This window comes from Podarcis cretensis, assembly GCF_951804945.1.
Source record: "Podarcis cretensis genome assembly, chromosome: 14".
Lineage (NCBI taxonomy): Eukaryota > Metazoa > Chordata > Lepidosauria > Squamata > Lacertidae > Podarcis > Podarcis cretensis.
In genome coordinates, this window is record NC_137183.1 from 17,488,645 (window position 1) to 17,513,366 (window position 24,722).

The 24,722-nt window shown below is 44.9% G+C and overlaps 1 protein-coding gene across 2 annotated transcripts in view; it reads left to right on the top strand.

The window, feature by feature from the left end:
* EFL1 (elongation factor like GTPase 1) overlaps nt 1–24,722 on the top strand; it is a 72,069-nt gene that overhangs the window by 41,902 nt on the left and 5,445 nt on the right. For both annotated transcript variants that reach the window (XM_079954199.1, XM_079954200.1), the window contains exons 16-18: nt 18,915–19,046; nt 19,969–20,116; nt 22,145–23,151. In XM_079954199.1, coding sequence (XP_079810325.1) covers nt 18,915–19,046; nt 19,969–20,116; nt 22,145–23,151 — 1,287 coding nt within the window. The remainder of the gene's footprint in view (nt 1–18,914; nt 19,047–19,968; nt 20,117–22,144; nt 23,152–24,722) is intronic.

Below are 24,722 nucleotides of genomic sequence, written 5' to 3' on the forward strand. Positions count from 1 at the left end.
ACCTCCGGGTGCAAGTAGATAAATAGGGACCGCTTACCAGCGGGAAGGTAAACGGCGTTTCCGTGTGCGGCTCTGGCTCGCCAGAGCAGCGATGTCACGCTGGCCACGTGACCCGGAAGTGTCTCTGGACAGCGCTGGCCCCTGGCCTCTTAAGTGAGATGGGCGCACAACCCCAGAGTCTGTCAAGACTGGCCCGTACGGGCAGGGGTACCTTTACCTTTACCTATGCACTCCACATATTGTGGAAACCCAGCTGCTATAAAGCAAGGAAGTGTATTAGCTTATCTGTACATATTGATTACACCCTGGTACCTGCTGCAGCAGTGAAGTTTGTTTTTTAATATATTAACCCATTGGTATTTTTAAAAATTATTTTCATTTTCAAATATATAAGAACAAATAAAAAAGAACTGCATGTACAAAAAAAACCCCGCAGTATCTTTCTAGATTTAATGGTTGATCAGACGAAGGGATTTCAGTGCAGAAGTTACATGCTCATGGCTCTAATGTTTGCACAGGGCCAACACAATAAAGTTCAGTGCATGTTGGCCTAAGCTATGTAGTCATTCAGTTCCTTCCAGTGACCACACAATTCAGGCCTGCAAAATGCCCTGTGCAGAAGTCAATGGACTCTTGCCTTTACACCAGTGGTAGGGAACCTGTGATTCATCATTAGTTGTTGGATGCCCAGCTCCCATCAACCCTGGCCAGTGGCCAGTGGTGATAGGGTTTGCAGTCTAACAATATTGGCAGGGGACAGGAATTTGTTCAAAGTAAGCCTGAGAAAAAAGCTAATGCTGTTCTAGGCTGCATCAACAGAAGTATAGATCAAGGGAAGTAACATTACCACTCTATTCTGCCTTGGTGAAACCACACTTGGAATACTGTGTCCGATTCTGAGCATGACAGTTTAAGAAGGATGTTGACAAGCTGGAACATGTGCAGAGGATGGCAACTAAGATGATCAAGGTTCTGGAAACCAAACCCTATGAGGAAAGGTTGAAGGAGCTGGTTATAAGATACGATAGGTAAAGGTAAAGGGACCCCTGACCATTAGGTCCAGTTGTGGCCGTCTCTGGGGTTGTGGCGCTAATCTCACTTTATTGGCTGAGGGAGCTGGCGTACAGCTTCCAGGGTCATGTGGCCAGCATGACTAAGCCACTTCTGGCGAACCAGAGCAGCGCACGGAAACGCCGTTTACCTGCCCGCCGGAGTGGTACCTATTTATCTACTTGCACTTTGTTGTGCTTTCAAACTGCTAGGTTGGCAGGAGCAGGGACCGAGCAACGGGAGCTCACCCCGTCGCGGGGATTCGAACCGCCGACCTTCTGATCGGCAAGCCCTAGGCTCTGTGGTTTAACCCACAGTGCCACCCACGTCCTCATAAGATAAGATAGCCATCTTCAAATATCTCAAGGGCTGTCACTCGTAAGAGGTAACAAGCTTGTTTTCTCATACCTATGGCTTCAAGTTACAAGAAAGGAGATTCCGACTAAATATCAGGAAGAACTTTGACAGTAAGAGCTGTTTGCAAGTCTCCTTCAGGAGGTTGTGGACTCTCCTTCCTTGAAGGTTTTAAAGGAGAGGTTGGATGGCCATGTGTCATGAATGCTTTAGCTAAGATTCCTGTATTGCAAGGGGTTGGACTAGATTACCCTTTGTGTCCCTTCCAACTCTACAATTCTATGATCCTATGAAAATAACCCAGAGTGGGGTGCTATTGAATGCTGTCATCTCTTAGTGAGTACAAACAGCTGCCGGCAGCTCTGGTTCTGGAGTAAAACTGAACCCACAGTAAGTGACTTTTAAAGCTGGGCCTTCTGTAGATTGCATCTCATGGTTAATTTTTTATTAAACATGTTCTCCTCTGGTGCATTCCTGGAAGGGAACTGGGAAGAAAAGTGGGTTGATGCATTATCTTTACATATGCGTTCCACTGTTCTTTGTCTTTAGTTCTTTGTATTCATTTAAAAGGCTGTGGTGTCTGCTAGGTTAGCAGCGTTACAGCACGACCTGAAGTTGTGTTTTAAAATGGCTCTGTCGCGGTGATAACTTTTAAGGCGAGTGACAGATGGGCAGTCCAGGCTTTTTGCAGTCTTTAAAGATGGAGGAGCAAATGACAGAATTTTCTGTTGTTTGGGGGAAAGAAGCTGACATCTGGCTTCCAGTGTTTTGCTCCCTCTTGGAGGAGATGCTGCCTGGCTGCTGTTTCCTTGTGGCTGACACATGACACCCCTTTTGCAAAGCTCGCTGTTGAGTCAGCAGAAATACTAGCCAGACACGTCTGGCTTCAGAGGAGCCTTTGGTGACAGCGAGGCAGTGAAACAAATTAAGGTTGTGTGAGCACTAGGAGGTGTTTGGGCCACATGCTGCGTGGGCAAGAGGAAGGCGGGGGTGCCCCTCACACAGCCTTTGCCAGCCTGGCTCATCTCCAGATGTTTTGGACTACATCTCCCATCGCCCGCAGCAAATTTACCCTAGCAAATGAGGCCACGATTAAGAAGGGCAGAAGAGGGCAATGGGCCCCTCAGGATTCCCCACCTTAATTGCGTGCTGAGGAATTGGCAGAGAACATTATTCTTACTTTTTAAAATTTGTATGCCACCCTTCATCCAAGGGACGCAGGTGGCGCTGTGGGTTAAACCACAGAGCCTAGGACTTGCCAATCGGAACGTCACCGGTTCGAATCCCTGCGACAGGGTGAGCTCCCGTTGCTCGGTCCCTGCTCCTGCCAACCTAGCAGTTCGAAAGCACGTCAAAGCACATGACCCTTTTCTCAGGAGAGGTGAGAGGAACACCTCGCCTTTTCTCAGAAATGGTCTTCTGAGAAAGTTCAGCTCACCTCTAGCAGAGGGTCTCATCCAGAAGCTTCTTCCTACTCTTTCCTGAATCAATATTGGCCTCCTTGGTGGGGCTTCCAAGGTGATAGGGAGGTTGATCTCATGCAGCGATTTCTATATCTCCATTATAAACAGTAAATTGGGTGTGTATAACTAGGTATACATGCCAAAGACAGTAATCTGTTTGCTTAAAGAGGGCTGCTGGGGGGGTGGGGGGCGTTCACGGAATGCAGCGTACTATTCCCTAACTGACCTTTCTTTCCTTTTTCTCCTTAAGATGTCTTGAGTCTCATCTAAATTGTGAGCTTGTGGAAAGGATCCGTTTTAGTTTTAATTATGCATGGCTCGAACGGTTTTAGGTCCTTTATGAAAAATTAATAGCAATATTTGACTTGTGTTCATAACATTGCCGTAGCGATTTAAGGGAGATGTAAAAGAAAATCGCAACGATATTCTCAAAAACGCACAGTACTTCTTGGCAACTGCATCTTGAATTTATTTTAAGGCCCAGTCTTCAATTATTTATTTCATTGGTATCCTGCCCTCCCCTCCCCCACCCCCAATGCAGGATCGAGAATGTGGTTCTTCCCACTGTACCCCAGCAATTCTTCACAACAACCCTGTGAGGCTGAGAGGCCCAAAGTCACTTTGACAGGCCTCATGGCTGACTGGGACCTCAACCCAGTTCTCCTCCATCATAATAATCTAATATTCAGTCTTAACAACCGCAACATGCCCCTTCTCTTGATCTTTGCAGCGAGTTCCTCACCCAAGATAGCTCTCCGCTTCACCTTACTCTTTTCCTTTTCTTATTTTTATATGTGTTTGTAATGATCATAGAATGGTAGAGTTGGAAGGGACCAATGCAGGAATCTCAGCGAAAGCATCCATGACAGATGGCCATCCGGCCTCTGCTTAAAAACCTCCAGGGAAGGAGAGTCCACAACCTCCTGGGGGGATTCCATTCCATGATGGAATGCCTTGGTCGCACTGGTTGATGATCTCCGGCGAGCTAGGGACAAAGGTGAGAGCTGTTTCCTAGTTCTGCTGGATCTCTCAGCGGCCTTTGATACCATCGACCATAACATCCTTCTGGACCGTCTTGAGGGGCTGGGAGCTGGGGGCACTGTCATACAGTGGTTCCGCTCCTTCCTCCTGGGCCGTGTTCAGAAAGTGGTGGTGGGGGATGAGTGTTCAGACCCTGGGCTCTCACTTGTGGGGTGCCTCAGGGTTCTGTCCTCTCCCCCATGCTTTTCAACATTTACATGCAGCCGCTGGGAGAGATCATCAGGAGGTTTGGGCTGGGTGTTCATCAGTATGCGGATGATACCCAGCTCTACCTCTCTTTTAAATCAGAACCAGTGAAGGCGGTAAAGGTCCTGTGTGAGTGTCTGGAGGCGGTTGGAGGATGGATGGCGGCTAATGGATTGAGGTTGAATCCTGACAAGACAGAAGTACTGTTTTTGGGGGACAGGAGGCGGGCAGGTGTGGAGGATTCCCTGGTCCTGAATGGGGTAACTGTGCCCCTGAAGGACCAGGTGCGCAGCCTGGGAGTCATTTTGGACTCACAGCTGTCCATGGAGGCACAGGTCAAATCTGTGTCCGGGGCAGCTGTTTACCAGCTCCATCTGGTACGTAGGCTGAGACCCTATCTGCCTGCGGACTGTCTCGCAAGAGTGGTGCATGCTCTGGTTATCTCCCGCTTGGACTACTGCAATGCACTCTACGTGGGGCTACCTTTGAAGGTGACTCGGAAACTACAACTTATCCAGAATGCGGCAGCTAGACTGGTGACTGGGGGCGGCCGCCGAGACCATATAACACTGGTCTTGAAAGACCTACATTGGCTCCCAGTACGTTTCCGAGCACAATTCAAAGTGTTGGTGCTGACTTTTAAAGCCCTAAACGGCCTCGGTCCAGTATACCTGAAGGAGCGTCTCCACCTCCATCATTCTGCCCGGACAATGAGGTCCAGCGCTGAGGGCCTTCTGGCGGTTCCCTCATTGCGAGAAGCAAAGCTACAGGGAACCAGGCAGAGGGCCTTCTCGGTAGTGGCGCCTGCCCTGTGGAACGCCCTTCCAGCAGATGTCAAAGCGATAAACAACTACCTGACATTCAGAAGACATCTTAGGCAGCCCTGTTCAGGGAAGTTTTTAACGTGTGATATTTTACTGTATTTTTGGTTTCTATGGTAGCCGCCCAGAGTGGCTGGGGAGGCCCAGCCAGATGGGCGGGGTATAAATAATAAATTATTATTATTATTATTATTATTATTATTATTATTATTATCACAAGTAAGTTGGTGGGAGCCTGTAGGGGTCACAGTTAGTGTCAGATGTTGCCTCAACCCTGGTTTCCTCTATGTGAAATGGGCTTCCTTTAAGAATGCATCAAGCAGTTTCTAGAGGAAGTCTCTCCTCTTTCACAGACGCCGTTCTTTTTTCTATGTAAATGTATTTATTTGGTTTTTCAGGTTAAAGTTTTACCATCACATAGCCAACATACAAAATAAAAACAAGATTCCAAAAAATCTCCTGGACTTCCCTCCTCCCCTTTGTGGGTCCTATTGTCAGTCATTTCCTCCTGCGTCTTTTATAATAATCCAAATCTGTTACATCTCCATTGTGTCCAAAATTCACCATTAAACTACAAGTGTTATTCCAATCCTACTAACAATTTTAGCTGTTTACAATGGTTTTTAAGATAAATTATAAAATTTCCCCGTTCCTTATTAAAATTTTGTTCTTCCTGATTTCTGATTCTTCCAGTCATTTTTGCCATTTCGGCATAATCCAACTTAATCTGCCATTCTTCTCTGGTAGGGACTTTGTCTTCTTTCCATCTCTGGACAGCATGGAGTATGCTTTGGGTCCTATCGTTTTACTGGTTGCACTAGATGTGCCTGTCAATGTGAATACTACTGGTTTGTTTGGGGGGCCTTTTTTTACTTTGTTTAGTTACATGGGAATGGTTCGCTCTGTCCCAGTACCTGTACCTTACTCTGTCATGGAAACCTCTAATAAAAAACATTTGGCAGCCTTGGAAATTCAGCTCCTCTTTTGAGAGGCCTTAGACTACACCAAAGTGGCTCTCTCGTTTTGATCTTTCTACCCTTAAATGGACAAGAGGTCACGGTTTACCTTGGGGCTATTTCACATAATGACATTGCGCGTGCGTGTGTCTGTGTGTGTTCTGTATCAGCAGCGACTCCTTGCTAGCCTGCTGATGACATGAGTTATCCTTTTGAAGACTCAAGCAGGTTTTCCTCTTGATTTAAGAAGACAAAGCTACCTAATCTCTGGCTCAGCTCCTATCGCTGCACTTTGTCTAAGGGAATGTTAAAGACCGACACCTCTAAGAACGTCAGTAAATCTCGACTTGTGCAGAGTGCATTGGACTTTCACATTTTTTAGACTTAAGAAAAAAATAAAGGCCTATTCACTTGATACTTGCTGGTTTTGTTCTCTACTTTTGCTCATCCAGAGGCTCTGCATGGAGAAGACTTTTAAAAAATATATTATCTCTTTCCCACTCGCATGCCTCTCAAAGTATTTTTACTAATCTCTTGTGACTTGTTCTCTTAATCTCACTTTACACTCAACTTGTCCCTTATTTCCCTCACCCCAAAATGGCCAGTTTCTTTCATCTTCATTCCCTGGTCCTTTTACATTCACATTTCCCCTCCTTTACCATCTTTCGTCTCTTATCCCTTTCCTTTCTATTCAGAGTTGTTCATCATCAGTAATATATATATATAAATGTTAACCTTTTCTCTCACTTTCTAACTTCCTTCAACATACCCTCTATCCCTTTACCCTCGACGGAGGGAGACCTTCTTTCCTCTCCCACTGAACTTCTGTCTCCCAGCTACCTTTATTCATCCTGCAAGGATTTGCTGGTGCTGGCATTGGACCAATCAAAAGACTATGGCAAGACCAGGTGGCAGAGCAGGTGTAGACAACAGTGGTCTGTCTATTTATTTATTTATTTATTATTTTTCTTTATAGCCTACCCTTCACCTAATTGTCACATGGAAGGTTACAAAAACTTCTCAATGGAAATAAGTACACAGTGTGTTGAAATCATAAAATAAAACAACAGAAAGAATTGTGATCTCATTACATCAGTTGCGCCTATTCAAAGTCCATTTCTGGGCCCAATTTAAAGTACTCACTTCCGGGTTTGCGACGTTCGGGAGCCAAAACGTTTGAGTCGCAAGGCATTCGAGAACCAAGGAGCGACTGTACTTTGAAGTATACATTTTAACCCTTCAAATTGTTACAGATATAATGTATTCCTTCCTTTTAATGAGATTGGAGCACATGATGTGTTATTTTATGGTTTTTAAGATTATGAGAAGGTTTGAAACATATGCTGTGGCAAATAAACTATTTTAAAAGAAGAAGGTGTGAGGCCTTCTTCTCTCACCATGGGTAGAATATGAGGGGCTTGTAGCCATGATGGCTTCGTTCTTCCTCCACTGTTGGAGGCAGCAGTGCTTCTGAATATCAGTAGCCGAAAACCACAGGAGAGGAGAGGGCTCTTGTGTTCGAAGGTCCTGTGTGAGTGTCTGGAGGCGGTTGGAGGATGGATGGCGGCTAACAGATTGAGGTTGAATCCTGACAAGACAGAAGTACTGTTTTGGGGGAAAAGGGGGCGGACTGGTGTGGAGGACTCCCTGGTCCTGAATGGGGTAACTGTGCCCCTGAAGGACCAGGTGCGCAGCCTGGGAGTTATTCTGGACTCACAGCTGTCCATGGAGGCGCAGGTCAATTCTGTGTCCAGGGCAGCTGTTTATCAGCTCCATCTGGTATGCAGGCTGAGACCCTACCTGCCCGTAGACTGTCTCACTGGAGTGGTGCATGCTCTGGTTATCTCTCGCTTGGACTACTGCAATGCACTCTACGTGGGGCTACCTTTGAAGGTGACCCGGAAACTACAACTAATCCAGAATGCGGCAGCTAGACTGGTGACTGGGAGTGGCTGTTGAGACCATATAACACCGCACTTGAAAGACCTACACTGGCTCCCAGTACGTTTCTGAGCACAATTCAAAGTGTTGGTGCTGACCTTTAAAGCCCTAAACGGCCTTGGCCCAGTGTACCTGAAGGAGCGTCTCCACCTTTATTGTTCTGGCCGGACACTGAGGTCCAGCACCGAGGGCCTTCTGGCAGTTCCCTCGCTGCAAGAAGCCAGGTTACAGGGAACCAGGCAGAGGGCCTTCTCAGTAGTGGCACCCGCCCTGTGGAACGCCCTGCCACCAGATGTCAAAGAGAAAAATAACTACCAAACTTTTAGAAGACATCTAAAGGCAGCCCTGTTTAGGGAAGCTTTTAATGTTTAATCGGTTATTGTATTTTAGTTTTTTGTTGGAAGCCACCCAGAATGGCTGGGGAAACCCAGCCAGATGGGCGGGGTATAAATTATCATCATCATCATCATCATCATCATCATCATCATCATCATCCTGCCTGCTGGTTTCGCCCAGGCATCTGTTCGGCCAGTGTGAGACAGAATGCTGGACTGGATGAGCAGACTCTTCTTACATTCTTACGTTTAAAATGTGAATAGGCCTCTGATTCAGCCTAAATAGGATACAAAAAGTCATTGCTGAAAATAATTATGGATAGGATAATCATGTCAATAGACCTTGTTTTGGAAGTAACTCTTGCTGTTAAAATTAGAAAGCATGACACACAAGCCTTTATTAATAACATCTTGGAATGATAATGGCAAAGCATATTTGAGCCATTCCTATTGTTCTGTTTCATGCCATCTGTTCGCACACCCACGGTGGCAAAGATTTTTTAATCTAAACATTGGGAAAGGGCCTTTTAGTATCTTCTCATTGCTATTGCTTGATAGCCTGGAAGTGTGTGTTCCTTTCCAATTTCCACTTTGGTTAATTTCCGCAGCGTTTTAAAACAGCTTAGTTCCAGGTAAAAATGTCATTTTTGTAGGTAATAACTTGGTACCTTCTAATTATTGCAGGTATTTTAGATTTGATAGAGATTTCGGCGTAAGACAATAACTGTTATAAACTCATTTGGAAGAAAATGTATACTGGCGGAAACTGTTTATGAAAAGAAGGCCCTAGGCTTTGGGAATAATAAAGTCAGGTCCTAGTAAATTCAGTTTTAATTGGTTAACTGCATAATTTTGCAAGTAAGAATAATGAATGGGTGAAGAACGCACGTAAGGCATTTTCACTGGGTGTTATCCTAAAACTTAACGTTCCTGCAATGTGTTCCACTTAAATGGCAGGCATTTGCCTATAGATCATTTGTGTTCCATTATATATTGAGAATTAAATCAATTGCTACAATAATGGAAACAGAGTACTGGATTTAGTTGCACCTTTGATGTGAGAGCTAGCAGTGGAGAGGTTTTTGCTATTTATTTTTTACCACCAAAATAAGGGTCAATATGATGTAGGGAGGAGAGTGAGTCTCTCTTTATTGCAAGGACCCACATGGGGACCCTCTCAGCAGAGTCTGCCCCCAAAATTGGCCAGTATCATTGTTCTTTCCCCATTGGAGTGAATGGAAGCCATATGAGAGAAAGTTGGGGGGTGTTTGCAGGCATAGATGTTACTGGAGCCCAGGGCTCAACTTCCTCCTGACAGATTGCGGGGAGAAGATGATGTTCCCCTTTCTGCAACAAAGTTGTCAATCACAGTCTTGTTTCCTATTTCCTATAAGAGCTATTTGACAAAGAGCAATGACAAACCTAGACAGCATCTTAAAAAGTAGAGACATCACCTTGCCAACAAAGGTCCAGATAGTAAAAGCTATGGTTTTCTGAGTAGTGATGTAAGGAAGTGAAAGCTGGACCACAAAGAAGGTTGATCGCCGAAGAATTGATGCTTTTGAATTATGGTGCTGGAGGAGACTCTTGAGAGTCCCATGGACTGCAAGAAGATCAAACCTATCCATTATTAAGGAAATCAGCCCTGAGTGCTCACTGGAAGGACAGATCCTGAAGCTGAGGCTCCAATACTTTGGCCACCTCATGAGAAGAGAAGACTCCCTGGAAAAGACCCTGATGTTGGGAAAGATGGAAGGCACAAGGAGAAGGGGATGACAGAGGATGAGATGGTTGGACAGTGTTCTCAAAGCTACCAGCATGAGTTTGACCAAACTGCGGGAGGCAGTGGAAGACAGGAGTGCCTGGTGTGCTCTGGTCCATGGGGTTACGAAGAGTCGGACACGACTAAACGACTAAACAACAACAACAACAACATAAGAGCTATTTCCACCCGGACAATGTTGCCGACTGCAGTATTCCATATATGTCTGGGTCGTATGCCAATCCTAGAGTATAGCTAACATAGTGTAATAGCCAATGAAATGTTATTTATTTAGATTTTAGCATGATCCTGTTCATTTCTAAATCTGCAAACCAGATTGTTTTCCTAATTCAGAAATATTAATGTTGGCTGGGGCTGATGAGCTTTAGTTCAAAACAGCTAGAGGACAGCAGGTTGGTGAAAGCTGCTATAGACCCTTTCTATTACAAAGTCTCCAAGACAACAATTTTTAAATACCTTTATGTGCAAATTTTCTGCCTTAAAGGCTGCCTTAATTTTTAGCACCAGTTAAATTGACAACTGCCCAAGAGGTGGGATGTAGTGTCTTACTTACCATGGAAGGGAACAGGTGTGAATTAAAATCAGTTTGTCCACATTTGGGACACAGTGTAAGTTGAGGAAGCCCAATGAATTATTCCCTCCCTTCAAAGCCACTGGAATCCTTTCTCTGTCTATCACTCTTAAACAGAAAAGTTGACTATATTACTAGTGGGCAGTGTAGATTTTGTGTGTGTATGTGTGTTGTTGTTGTTGTTTAGTCGTTTAGTCATGTCCGATTCTTCGTGACCCCATGGACCAGAGCACACCAGGCACTCCTGTCTTCCACTGCCTCCCGCAGTTGGGTCAAACTCATGTTCGTAGCTTCGAGAACACACACACACATAATATGTATATAACCTTAATAGCTTGTCCTTGAGCTTGCTTTGCCTTCCTTCCTCTATCACTCCCGTTCCTTTTTCCTTGTGTGTCATGTCCTTGTAAATTGTGAGTAGGGATCACCTTAATACTGGTTTTCATATACTGCTGTAAGAACCTCTTTGACTATTCAGCTTAAAGCTGAATATAACAAAAACAAAAATGCTTGTTAAAAATGTAACCACAGAAGAAAAGGACGACTTAGAAAAAATACTGGGCCTGAAAATCTCTTCAAAAGCGAAATACTTGGGTATTTGGATCACCCCAAGAACATAAACTTATTTCAGGATAATTACACCAAAACTTGGCTAGAGATTAGAAAAAACTTGGTAACCTGGAGTAAACTAAAATTAACATTTCTGGGTAGGATTTCCATTATAAAGATGAATGTGCTTCCAAAATTAATCTTTTTATTTCAAATTATTCCGATACTGGGTGAAGCAGGTTGTCTCAAGATATGGCAAAGAGAAATTTCCAAATTTCTGTGGGAAGGGAAGAAACCTAGGATTAAACACCTGATCTTAATAGACATAAAAGAGAGAGGAGGCTTTTCCCTACCCGACCTAAAACTTTACTACGAGGCAGCCTGTTTCACCTGGCTAAAAGATTGGTGCACGTTGCAGGATCCAGACCTCCTTGACCTGGAAGGTTTTGACAACCGTTGGGGATGGCACGCCTACCTAATATATGGAAAAGCGAAAATTCATAAAAAATTTACCAACCATATAATAACAAAGTCACTCTTTGCTGTATGGGAAAAATATAAAGACCTGATGGAGCCTAAAGTCCCGTGGTGGACTTCTCCAGTAGAAGCCATAGCAGTAAAACGGAAAAATACTCAGGAAAGCTGGCCAACATATAAAATACTTTTAAAAAATGAAGATAACCAAATAAAATTTAAAAAATTGAGGAAATAAGAGAACACATTTCAGACTGGTTCCAATACCATCAGTTATTTGAAAAATTTAAATCTGACAAACAAAAGGGGTTCTCAGTACAAATTTCCCGATTCGAATCTGATCTTGTAAATTCTAAAAGAAAAACTCTTTCCAAAACTTACCGACTCCTCCTTGACTGGACAGTCAAGGAGGTAACAGTGGCAATGGTGAGGTGGTCCCAGGATTTTGGCCATTCAATAACCATGGCCCAATGGGAAAATTTATGGAAGATCAATTGGAAATTCACAAACTGTTACACGATTAGAGAGAACTTTCAAAAAATGCAACATCGATGGTATCTAACACCCTGGAAACTTTCCAAAATGTATAAAAATGTGTCAAGTAATTGTTGGAGATGCGAAGACTCAGGAACATGCTAAAGATCTCTTTCAATAAAAAACCAGAGGCCTACCTCCTGGGAATAACAGATTTGGATATTCCACAAAAGAGGAAGGGTATCTTTTTATATGCGACGGCGGCAGCAAGAGTATTGATCGCAGCAAAATGGAAGAGTAATGAAATCCCCTCTATACAAGATTGGATCCAAAAGCTGACAGAATATGCCGAATTAGATGGTTTATCAGAAAAAATAAAGAATAAATCAAAACAGGAATTTGTTTCTAAATGGGAGGTTTTCAAAGGCTATCTGAAAAATAAATATAGTAGTTTAAATACTGTTGCAGCATTCGAGGAGCTTCAGTAATAGTTGCTAGATAGATAGAAGAAATTAGATTTATTGAGAATAAGTTTAATTATGAAAAAAATGTGTATTGGCAATAAGTAATATGAATTTGAAATATGGAATAGACGGGAAGTTGGGTCTTTAGTGTTAAGACCAATAGATGTTTTATTCTTTGCCAAGAAAATTATGTGTCTATGGTTATTTTTGTAATTTGTGTGTAATTTGGTATTTGTGTTTTTTTTGTGTGTTTTTTTCTTCTTGTATAAATAAATAAATAAATTTCTCAAGTACCACAAAAAAGAACCTTTTTGACTAAACAGTGGGCTATAAATAAATAATGCACATATATGAGCTATATATAGGGATTATACACACACACACATCCGACTATTAATCTTCAAAGCAATCAAAGAGCACTGCAAAACAGCATTTAAAAGAAGTAGGCTCTTGATCCCAGGATACTGTCAGACACATAGCATATTACAAATAGGTGGATGACGGGACAGAGGAAGATCTGACAATGCTTAGCTTCTTCCTTTCTTGGTGACGCAGCTAGGATTTCAAATAATAATAATAATAATAATAATAATAATAATAATAATAATAATTTATTATTTGTACCCCGCCCATCTGGCTGGGTTTCCCCAGCCACTCTGGGCAGCTTCCATAAAAACCAAAAATACACTAAAATATCACAGATTAAAAACTTCCCTGAACAGGGCTGCCTTAAGATGTCTTCTGAATGTCAGGTAGTTATTTATCGCTTTGACATCTGATGGGAGGGCATTCCACAGGGCAGGCGCCACTACCGAGAAGGCCCTCTGCCTGGTTCCCTGTAGCTTTGCTTCTCGCAATGAGGGAACCGCCAGAAGGCCCTCGGCGCTGGACCTCAGCGTCCGGGCAGAACGATGGGGGTGGAGACGCTCCTTCAGGTATACTGGGCCGAGGCCGTTTAGGGCTTTAAAGGTCAACACCAGCACTTTGAATTGTGCTCGGAAACGTACTGGGAGCCAATGTAGGTCTTTCAAGACCGGTGTTATGTGGTCTCGGCGGCCGCCCCCAGTCACCAGTCTAGCTGCCGCATTCTGGATTAGTTGTAGTTTCCGAGTCACCCTCAAAGGTAGCCCCACATAGAGCGCATTGCAGTAGTCCAAGCGGGAGATAACCAGAGCATGCACCACTGTGGCGAGACAGTCCGCGGGCAGGTAGGGTCTCAGCCTGCGTACCAGGTGGAGTTGGTAGACAGCTGCCCCGGATACAGAATTGACCTGCGCCTCCATGGACAGCTGTGAGTCCAAAATGACTCCCAGGCTGCGCACCTGGTCCTTCAGGGGCACAGTTACCCTATTCAGGACCAGGGAGTCCTCCACACCAGCCCGCCCCCTGTCCCCCAAAAACAGTACTTCTGTCTTGTCAGGATTCAACCTCAATCCATTAGCCGCCATCCATCCTCCAACCGCCTCCAGGCACTCACACAGGACCTTCACCGCCTTCACTGGTTCTGATTTGAAAGAGAAGTAGAGCTGGGTATCGTCTGCATATTGATGGACACCCAGTCCAAACCCCCTGATGATCTCTCCCAGCGGCTTCATATAGATGTTAAAAAGCATGGGGGAGAGGACGGAACCCTGAGGCACCCCACAAGTGAGGGCCCAGGAGTCTGAACACTCATCCCCCACCACCACTTTCTGAACACGGCCCAGGAGGAAGGAGCGGAACCACTGTATAACAGTGCCCCCGGCTCCCAGCCCCTCTAGACGGTCCAGAAGGATGTTATGGTCGATGGTATCAAAGGCCGCTGAGAGATCCAGCAGAACTAGGAAATAACTCTCACCTTTGTCCCTAGCTCGCCGGAGATCATCAACCAGCGCGACCAAGGCAGTTTCAGTCCCATGATGAGGCCTGAATCCCGATTGGAAGGGATCCAAATGGTCCGCATCCTCCAGGCGTGCCTGGAGTTGTTCAGCAACCACGCGCTCAATCACCTTGCCCAAGAATGGAAGATTTGAGACTGGGCGATAGTTGGCCATACTGGCCGGGTCTAAAGATGGTTTTTTAAGAAGCGGTTTAATGACCGCCTCTTTCAGCGGATCTGGGAATGTTCCCTCACAGAGGGAAGCATTCACCACCCCGCAGAGCCCATCGCCCAGCCCTTCCCGGCTTGTTTTTATTAGCCAGGATGGGCAAGGATCCAGGAGACAGGTGGTTGGTTTCACGCGTCCAAGCAGCCTGTCCACATCCTCGGGGGTAACGGATTGAAATTGATTCCATGCAACTTGACCAGACAGAGCTCTAGCACTCTCCCGCCCCAGCCCTGCTCCCACGGTGGTGTCTAGCTCCTTCCGAATATGAGTGATTTTATCTGCAAAAAACTTTGCAAAATCGTTGCAGGAGATCTTGGGGTCTTTACAAGGCCCCGGTGGTAAAGGTGGTTCCGTTAAATTACGAACCACCTGAAAGAGTCTCCTGCTACTATTTTCTGCAGATGCAATAGAGGCGGTGAAGAAAGTCTTCTTCGCCGTCGCTATCGCCACTTGGTAGGCTCGACGATGAGCTCTGACCTGTGTCCGGTCAGATTCGGAGTGAGTTTTTTGCCACCGACGCTCTAGCCGTCAGTGTGCATAATGTGCATAATACTTTTTTTTTCATTCTACATTCCTCTTGCAATAACCACAACCTATAAATTCCACAGTGGGGAACTCTTCTTGTATCCACAGCAGGCAGGCTGAACTCAAATGCCTAATTTATCTGTGCCATCTGTACTTGATTGGCACAACCGCTAAAGTGAATTAATGTTACCTGAGAAACCCTGTTCCGGATTCTGTATGTTTTGCTGTCAGATGACGCTCCTAATAACGTGTGTCTATTTGAACAAATTAAATATGATTATTAATCTGTAGCACAAGGAAATATTTAGAAAACTGCTTTTACTTCCAGCATATTTCTGAATCAGATGACGAGTGTAGCAAGGATAGGTGAGCTCTCCGAGACGAGATTCATCTCAGATTCATCAACTGTCTGATTTTTCTCCCCAACTGCAGTTGCAGAAAATCAGATTATTCTTCCAAATTCACATGAAGGTCTGAGGGAAAATTTTTCCACTCCCTCTCTGCCTCCAGCAGCCCTTCTCCCCAACTCCGTAATGCACATAGCCCCTTTCCCCCAACTGGTACAGAATACAGAAACCAGTCTGTTCACCAGATCATGTTACTCCTTTGCCGAGAAAGCTACATTGGACCTCCTGATTCCTTATGCTCCAACTCGAACACAGAGGTCAGACAGGGCAATTTTGAGGGTCCCCCACACGCCCGAGATTTTGTTGGCATTTAACAGGAAACAGGTTTTTACTGTGGCAGGCTCTGCCCTATGGAACTCCTTGCCAATAGACGTCTGGCAGAAGTCTCCCTTGTTTGCTTTTTTAAAAGTGAGAACTGGATCCTGCAACTGGGATCCTGCTATTAATATCAGGCAGAGCCACTCCATAGCATCATAGAATGGTAGACTTGGAAAGGGACCCCGAGAGGGTCCAGCTGCCTGCAGTGCAGGAATAAAGGCACTTCCTTTTGCATTGCCAGTGTGGCATAACCATAATCCCTTCTGTATGCACAGAGGACTCTGAGTTCCACGTTCAAACAATCTCTGGCAACTCTTAAATGTAGGTTACTAAGTTCCTGGCCACTAGGTGTTTGAATTGAGCTCCAGTATCCTTGGCACTGTGAGACCATGAAATTTCCTGTGTATGATCAGCTGTCCAAGGAAGGAGAGGAATGCACAATTTTATGTAGCAGCCACACAGCTAACAATGGTTGGATGAACTGATTCTAGGGCCAGGGATGGGTGAGGCTTCAGGTAAGGGAAGTTTCCCAAAACCCAGTGGACCACTAGCCAACTAGAAATGTATGATACAGGCTGATAAAGGTGGAGTGAGATACAGTGGTGCCCCGCAAGACGAACGCCTCGCAAGACGGAAAACCCGCTAGACGAAAGGGTTTTCCGTTTTGGAGGCGCTTCGCAAAATGAATTTCCCTATGGGCTTGCTTCGCAAGACGAAAATGTCTTGCGAGTTCCTGCGGGGGTTTTCCCCTCCCCCCCCCCTTTTCCTAAGCCCTAAGCCGCTTATCAGCTGATCCGCTGATAAGCCGCTTATCAGCTGATCCGCTGATAAGCCGCTTATCAGCTGATCTGCTAAAAGCCGCTAAACCGCTAATAGCGCTAATCCGCTAAGCTGTCAATGGGCTTGCTTCGCAAGACGGAAAAACCGCTATACGAAGAGCCTCACGGAACGGATTAATTTCGTCTTGCGAGGCACCACTGTACCATATTTTTCGCTCTATAAGACGCACCTGACCATAAGACGCACCTAGTTCTAGAGGAGGAGAACAAGAAAAAAAATGTTTTCTCTCTCTCTCTGCGCAGCACCTCTCCAGCAAAGCGGGAGGAGAAATGGAAGGGGCTCCGTTTCTCCTGCTGCTTCATTGTAGGGGAGCTGCGCAGAGAGGGAAAGCTGTGCAGCAGCTCTCCAGCGAAGTGAAGCCAGGAGAGCAAGAGGGATCGATCCCTCTTGCTCAACATGGCTTCAGCAAAAGCAAAGCAAAGCCTCCTGAGCACAGCGGGAGCACTCCCACTGTGTTCAGGAGGCTTCGGGCAGCTATCCCTGAAGCCAGGAGAGCAAGAGGGATCGGTGCGCACCAATCCCTCTTGCTCTCCTGGCTTCAGGGATAGCTGCGCAGCCTGCATTCGCTCCATAAGACGCACACACATTTTCCCATACTTTTTAGGAGGGAAAAAGTGTGTCTTATAGAGCGAAAAATACGGTACATACCAGTGACTCGGGTCACAAAGCCAATTGCTTCCTGCTGCACCACCACCACAAGCCTCTATATATGCAAGTGCAAATCTACATCTACTATGGATTAGAGATTCAACACTAAAACTCTTAAAACTAGATTTGTAAAACTGTACATAGACATGGTCAAAGGCAAGCAACCATATTTTACAGGAAGTAAGCAATGAGTCTCTGAGAGAAGTGAAAAGTTCAAGGTCAGCCAAGGCACAGAATGTCCCTTCCCTTAACTTGCAGTTTGAAAGCTTACTGCAAATCAGCTAGAAATCTACCAGTGCGCGCCAATCTACCATCCTGCTGTCCCTGCCCTGGACATTTATTAGTGGGTTGCAGTTTGCAAGAAACTTGCACCCTTTGCTCCGCGTGGGGCCGGGACATATTGGCTGTGTCTCCAGTGTTAAAAACAGTAGAAAAAAGGAAGGAGAGGTTATTTTTAAGAAGGAAGATGGCAGAAAACAGAATGCACAGTGCTGGGATACTGCTCATTCTGCACATTCATTACCTTCTTTTTTTTTCAATGCTGTCAAGAATTAAGAACAAAGCCTTTAATATGGTCAGCACCAAAATAACTTTTTAATAACGCAACAAAGCACCAAGTCTTTTTTAAATTTTGGCCTTGCAGCGCTAGTGGTAATCACAAGTAAAAACAAACGTGATGCAAGCTCAGAGACATTTTCTCAAAACCATGATTAAAACTGGCCTCCACACAAGTTATATATCTGTTTTTCCTTTGGAGATCTGGCAGCAATTCATCCCCTTCAGCTGCAAATCAAAACTGGAACAACAGTCTGGAAGTTTGTGGCTTAAAACATGTGCTTGTTATTTGAGGATATCGGGGGTTTAACTCATTCTACCTTAGTTATTACCAATGATGTGAATGAAGCGAAGACTTCATGGTTGTAAAAGAGTGGTCCTGTACAAAAACGTTATGCCTTTTGAGTAAAGAGATCACTATCCTAATCTGATAAACATGGTCAGTATAAGCTTCTGACTAGCCACTATCCTGATTGCCCATGGCAGGTATCAATTGTTTCTGGATAATGAAACATAGCTCTCTCTTTTTCTTTTTACAAATCCCATAAACATGTAAAACATGGGCAGGTGGGCAAGTTACTTTGGGATGCTTAGTTGTATTAGGAGAAGGAGCAGTACAGTGGTACCTCGGGTTACAGACGCTTCAGGTTACAGACCGCGCTAACCCAGAAATAGTACCTCGGGTTAAGAACTTTGCTTCAGGATGAGAACAGAAATCGCACAGCAGCAGCAGGAGTCCTCATTAGCTAAAGTGGTGTCTCAGGTTAAGAACAGTTTCAGGTTAAGAACGGACCACCGGAACGAATTAAGTTCTTAACCCAAGGTACCACTGTAGTTTGCAACTACGGCTGTTGCCATCGGGAGACAATCTGTCTCCATGCTCAACGATTCTTTGCAGTTCCTCACCTCTCCTCCCCTGTGCTCTCAACAATATGCAAACCCTCCTCCATATCCGCTGTGACCATCATAATGGTTGGCAGGTTTCTGTTACTTTTATATGAAGGCCATGTAGCTGAATATTTGTGTTGACTTCAGGGTGTGTGTCTTGACTTCATGCTTCAATGCCTTGTAGGGATAGGAGGGTTGCAAGAATTTGTACTGAAGTCGGCAACGCTCTCATCGTCGCCAGCTTGCCCACCGTTTAACCCCCTCAGCTTTGAAGCAACACCGATTGTGCGAGTTGCTGTGGAGCCAAAACACCCAAGTAAGTGTCTTCCCTCCGTTCCTTGAGTATCCAATCAGAATCATTAAGTATACTTTTGAAAAGCCACAAGGGTGGGAAGGAGTGGTTGTAAATGTGTTTGAGCAAATGATAGTATGGTGGTTGCCTCGCAATAAGGCAGGGTTTTCCAAACTTGGGTCCCTAGCTATTGTTAGACTACAACTCCCATTACCCCTATCAATCAGGGCCCATAGTCAGGGATGGTGGGAATTGTAGTCCAAAATCAGCTGGAGACCCAAGTTTGGGAAACTTAATAAGGAAATATTTAGAACCACTCATACTCATACCAGGATGGATGTCGGCATGTTACAAGAAACATGGGGCAATGACAGCCTCGTACTGTCTTGTTCTTTGTCTGTAATGTGTACAACAGGAATGGGGAACAGGTTGGACTACAACTCCCATCAGCCCTCACTGTGGGCCATACTGGTTGGTGCTGATGGGAGTTGGAGTCCAGTGACATCTGGAAGACCACAGATTCCCCTTCCCTGGTACATAAGTTATATTGCATGGTGGCTTTCTTGAGTTCTGCATTTGCCTGCTCCCACTTTATGTCACTGTTAGGGCAAGGAAACAGTAATTTCATCAGGACATGAAACACATTCTGGAAGGAGAAGAGTGGATTTGATATGGGGCTGTTGTTTTGAGTGGCAGCCCTGTGTCTCTTAGAACATACAGATCCACCCACAGTCTCTTTTTTTCCTTTTAATCCCTCTTAAGATTTTTAGTGCTGTTATAATATGTAAAATCTAAAAGCTAAACAAAACGTTATTCTATCCTATTCTTTGTACTCAGTATTTCACAGCAGCCTGTGCTCCCTTTCTTACTGAGCTTTGCTCGTATGTTACTTTGAAACCCAAGCGCTTCAGAGGTACTTCATTTAAAAGTGTTTTTGTCTTCCCAGGTGAGATGCCGCAGTTGGTTAAAGGCATGAAGCTTTTAAACCAAGCTGATCCTTGTGTACAAGTTTTAATCCAGGAGACAGGGGAGCACGTGTTAATTACAGCAGGAGAAGTCCATCTTCAGCGCTGTTTGGATGACTTGAAAGAGAGGTTGGTGACAGGGATAGGTGGCGCGAGAGGAAAAGGAAGAATTGCTCAAGGCTCAGTGATTAAATCCAGCATTTACAAGACAGTTAAACGTGTAATTGTGGTTTAACTTATGGAAAGGTCAAAGCATCCTTTCCCAATTCTTCCTCACTGTTGCTGGTGCACAATGGAAGATTTTTCATACTGGCATTCCTCGTGTGTAGATTTCTATCCATCAGTCAATCATTTATTTGTATACTGCCTTTCCAAAATTAAAGCCATGCTCAAGGACAGCTGACAACATATATAAAATTACATAACTGCAAAACATAACAAAAGTCGTCATAAACAATGAACAAAACATCAAAAAGTACCCACATAAATTGAACAATTTCCACATAAATCATAAGATCCATAAGGAATTGGGAGTTAGGTTGTCCCTGCATATTAACTGTAAACTGCTTTTGTATGTTTTCCCAAATCATTTGTTTGCAACCATTGCCCATCTAGAAATCCTCTTTGTAGAAAAGCCCATTTTTATCACTCAGAATGTTTGGTGGAAACACTTGTAAAGCTTTCACACTGTGTGCAACAGTAGATTGCTCTGCAACGGCTATGTTTGTTGCCATCTTTTTCGCAGCAGTCTTTTTCGTATAGACACGACTTGACGTGTTCAGCTCAAGTGACAGAAATCAGGAGCGTGATCCTTGAGTGGGTCTCTAGTCTAACTCATTGAGTTGTGGACTGAGTTTTCATTCCATCCTGGTACCACTCTTAATTTCTTGGAGGCAGGATGGGTTTCAAGCAGCAGAGTCTCCAAGATCTGCAATGTTCTGGAATATGAACCTAAGTGCCTCACACATCTCCTGTCCAAGGAAAGTGCTGGGGCCCATTGCCCTTCTCAGATAATATTTCAGGACTCCACTCCACACTAGCTCACTGGGTTGCAGCTCAGAGGATGGGAGACCTGCTGCTGCTGCTGCTGCAACAACAACAACAACTGTAAGAGGCAATTGAGAGAATTTGGAGCCTGTTCTGTTCCTCAAGATAGGAATCTGCTGTATAGTCAGACCATTGGTCCATCAAGCTCAGTATTGTCTACATCAGAGTTTCCCAAACTTGGATCTCCAGCTGTTTTTGGACTACCGTTCCCATCATCCCTGACCACTGGTCCTACTAGCTTGGGATGATGGGAGTTATAGTCCAGAAGCAGCTGGGAACCTAAGTTTGAGAAACCCTGGTCTACATTGGCTGGCAAGCACCTCTTTAGGGTTTCAAGCAAGGTTCTCTCCCAGCCATATCTGTAGATGCCAGGGCTTGAACCTGGTACCCTATGCATGCAAAACAGCTGTCCTGCCACTGAAGTATAGGTAAGGTAAAGGGACTCCTGACCATTAGGTCCAGTCGTAACCGACTCTGGGGTTGCTGTGCTCATCTTGCTTTATTGGCCGAGGGAGCCGGCGTACAGCTTCCAGGTCATGTGGCCAGCATGACTAAGCCACTTCTGGCGAACCAGAGCAGCACACAGAAACGCCGTTTACCTTCCCGCCGGAGTGGTACCTATTTATCTACTTGCACTTTGGCGTGCTTTCGAACTGCTAGGTTGGCAGGAGCAGGGACCGAGCAACAGGAGCTCACCCCGTCGTGGGGATTCGAACCGCCGACCTTCTGATCGGCATGTCCTAGGCTCTGTGGTTTAACCCACAGCGCCACCCGCGTCCCATGCCACTGAAGCATAGTCCTTCCTAATATCCTCATCAGGAATATACCAGGATCCAAAACAGGCTCATAACTGTACTCTGACATAACGGGTTGCAGTGGAGGGGGCGGGATGCCTGCTGCCTTAAGTATGCTAGAATGAATGCTGCCTCCCTCCTTGGCTCCCATTATTGAGTAATTGCTTAATGTCTTAGGGGGCAGCGGGCTTCAATGGTTAATCATAATGTGAAGTTGGCATCATGTGATTACTGGCATTAACCCGCCACTGAAACCCTTGAAGACTTAAGTTTCATTTGCTGTGAGACCTAACTGTAGCCTTTTGGCTTTCTGTAGGTTTGCCAAGATAGAAATTAGCGTATCGAAACCAATTATTCCATTCCGGGAAACCATAACAAGACCCCCCAAAGTTGACATGGTGAACGAAGAAATAGGAAAGCAGCAGAAAGTTGCCATCATACACCAGAGTAAGGAAGAGCAGAACAAAATCCCTGAAGGTGTGCAGGTTGATTCAGATGGGCTGATAACAATATCAACGCCAAACAAATATGCCACACTCAGCATCAGAGCGACGCCTCTTCCTGAGGAGGTAACTCGACTACTGGAGAAGAACAGCAGCTTAATTCGCACCATAGAACAATTCTCCTCTTACCTGAATGAAGGTAAGAAAACAGAAGAGATGAATCGGAAGACCTTTGACCAGATACAGGAGTTCAAAAAAAGACTAGAGGAAAACCTACCCGGAAGGAAATGGAGAAATGCCGTTGATGGGATCTGGTCCTTTGGCCCCCGAAAATGTGGGCCGAACATTTTGCTGAACAGATGTGAAGGCTACAAGAGGTCTGTGTGGCAGTGCCTAGAAGGAAGCAAGCCACCCAAGGAAGCGAGCGTGTATCGGGATTTTGACAACAGTCTTGTCAGCGGGTTCCAGTTGGCCACGCTTTCAGGACCAATGTGTGAAGAACCACTTATGGGTGTCTGTTTTTCGGTGGATAAATGGGACATGGGCAGATTTGTCGAGCAAATGTCAGTTAACCGGCAGGATTCGGATGAAAGGGAGTCTACAGAGGAGACATCGGCAGGGGAGGAAACTGCCCATGTGTCAAGGATTGGAGACACTGAATTGGCTTCCTCAACTGAGCTGCAAGATGGTGATCAGTGTAGCCTCAAATCATCCAGTAAACCCAAAGGAGAGGCTTTGCCTGCAGACTGTTATGGCCCTTTCTCTGGACAGCTGATTGCAACCATGAAGGAAGCATGCCGTTATGCTATGCAAGCAAAGCCACAGAGGCTTATGGCTGCCATGTACACCTGTGAGATTATGACAACAGCTGAGGTCCTAGGTAAGCATGAAACCAGCAACATGCACAAACAGACCACATGGTAGATGTTGCATCCGTAGGGGGAAAGCATTGTCTGTAAGCTGACTGTGAATGACTTCCTTGGCCATGCCAGCTTTTGCCAACTTGGTGCCCTCCAGATGTTTTCGGCTACAGTTCCCATCAGCTCCATCCAGCATGCAGGCTGGGGTTGATGGAAGTTGTGGTCCCAAACATTTGGAGGGCGCTAGGTTGGCAAAGGCCGACAAAGAAAAATAATTATATTTCCTGTGACTCCCGGTATAGATGGAATTATCTGGTTGACTCAGCAGGTGGTTGTTGTTGATTAAATTTCTGAACTGCCCTTCATCCGAGATCACAGGGCGGTTTACCATATAATGTAGTTGCAATATAGTTAAACTATGGAACTTGTTTCTGCAGGAGTTAGTGACGGCCACCAACTTGGATGGCTTTGAAAGAGAGCTGAACAAATTCACGGAGGGTAATGCTGTCAATGGCGACTGGCTATGATGTCTATGCATTGCCTCCACAGTCAATACTTCTATATGTCAGTTGCTGGAAACCACAGGAGAAACTGCTAAAATAAGAGGACAAAATGACGATGTTTTTATAGAAGGAGACCTATAAAATTATCATTCCTGTATGAAATCATGTGCAGGATTTGAGATACAAGCAACGGAGGAATGTAGAGAATGGATTTGTGGGCCTTAGAAAATAAATTTAGATGTGTTTTAATGCAGCTGTTAAGGGGAAATAAAAGAAAATCAGGGAAGGAGAGATGGGAAGTCAAGAAAAAAGTGTAACAACAAAATTATATGTATGATTGGAGTTACCGTATTTTTCGCTCTATAACACGCACCCGACCATAACACGCACGTAGTTTTTAGAGGAGGAAAATCCGTAGGCATGCCACCCGTAGGCATTCCCTCCATAACACGCACAGACATTTCCCCCTACTTTCTAGGAGGAAAAAAGTGAGTGTTATGGTGCAAAAAATACGGTATGTAATAATTTGAAAGATTCAATAAAAATAAACCGAAGAAGAGGAGAGTTCTCTTGTGCTCTGCTCCTGTTTACAGATTTCCCACGAAAGAGGCTGCTGGTCTAGATGGACCTCCTTTGGCCTGATCCAGCAAGCTCTTCTTATATTCTTAGGTTCTTTTTTCTTTTTTCATCTTGGTATATTGACTTTGTATTACATTTATTAAGTTACTTAAGCAACCCCTCTTCCTGGGGCTTAAGATCAACATCCTGTTGACTAAGGTTTGCACTATCTGTTTGCTCATTGCCCACTATTTTTAGGGGTAAAGTAAGCTAAATACCTCATATGATAATTAACTCCATATGTTCCTGTTGGAGTGGGATCCCTGTTACTGATCATGCACGATCCCAGTGCTCCTGTTGAGATTTTGCAGCAGTTGTGTGGTCAGTAAAACTCACTCCAACCCTGGAGTGAAGTCCCTACAATCTCTTCTTAATATTCTGAGATCTGAAGTTTTTCACACCATCATTTAATCGTAGCTGGTTATTCTATATGACTGTTGAGACCCTCTCTGGCCCCGGGTGTTAATTAG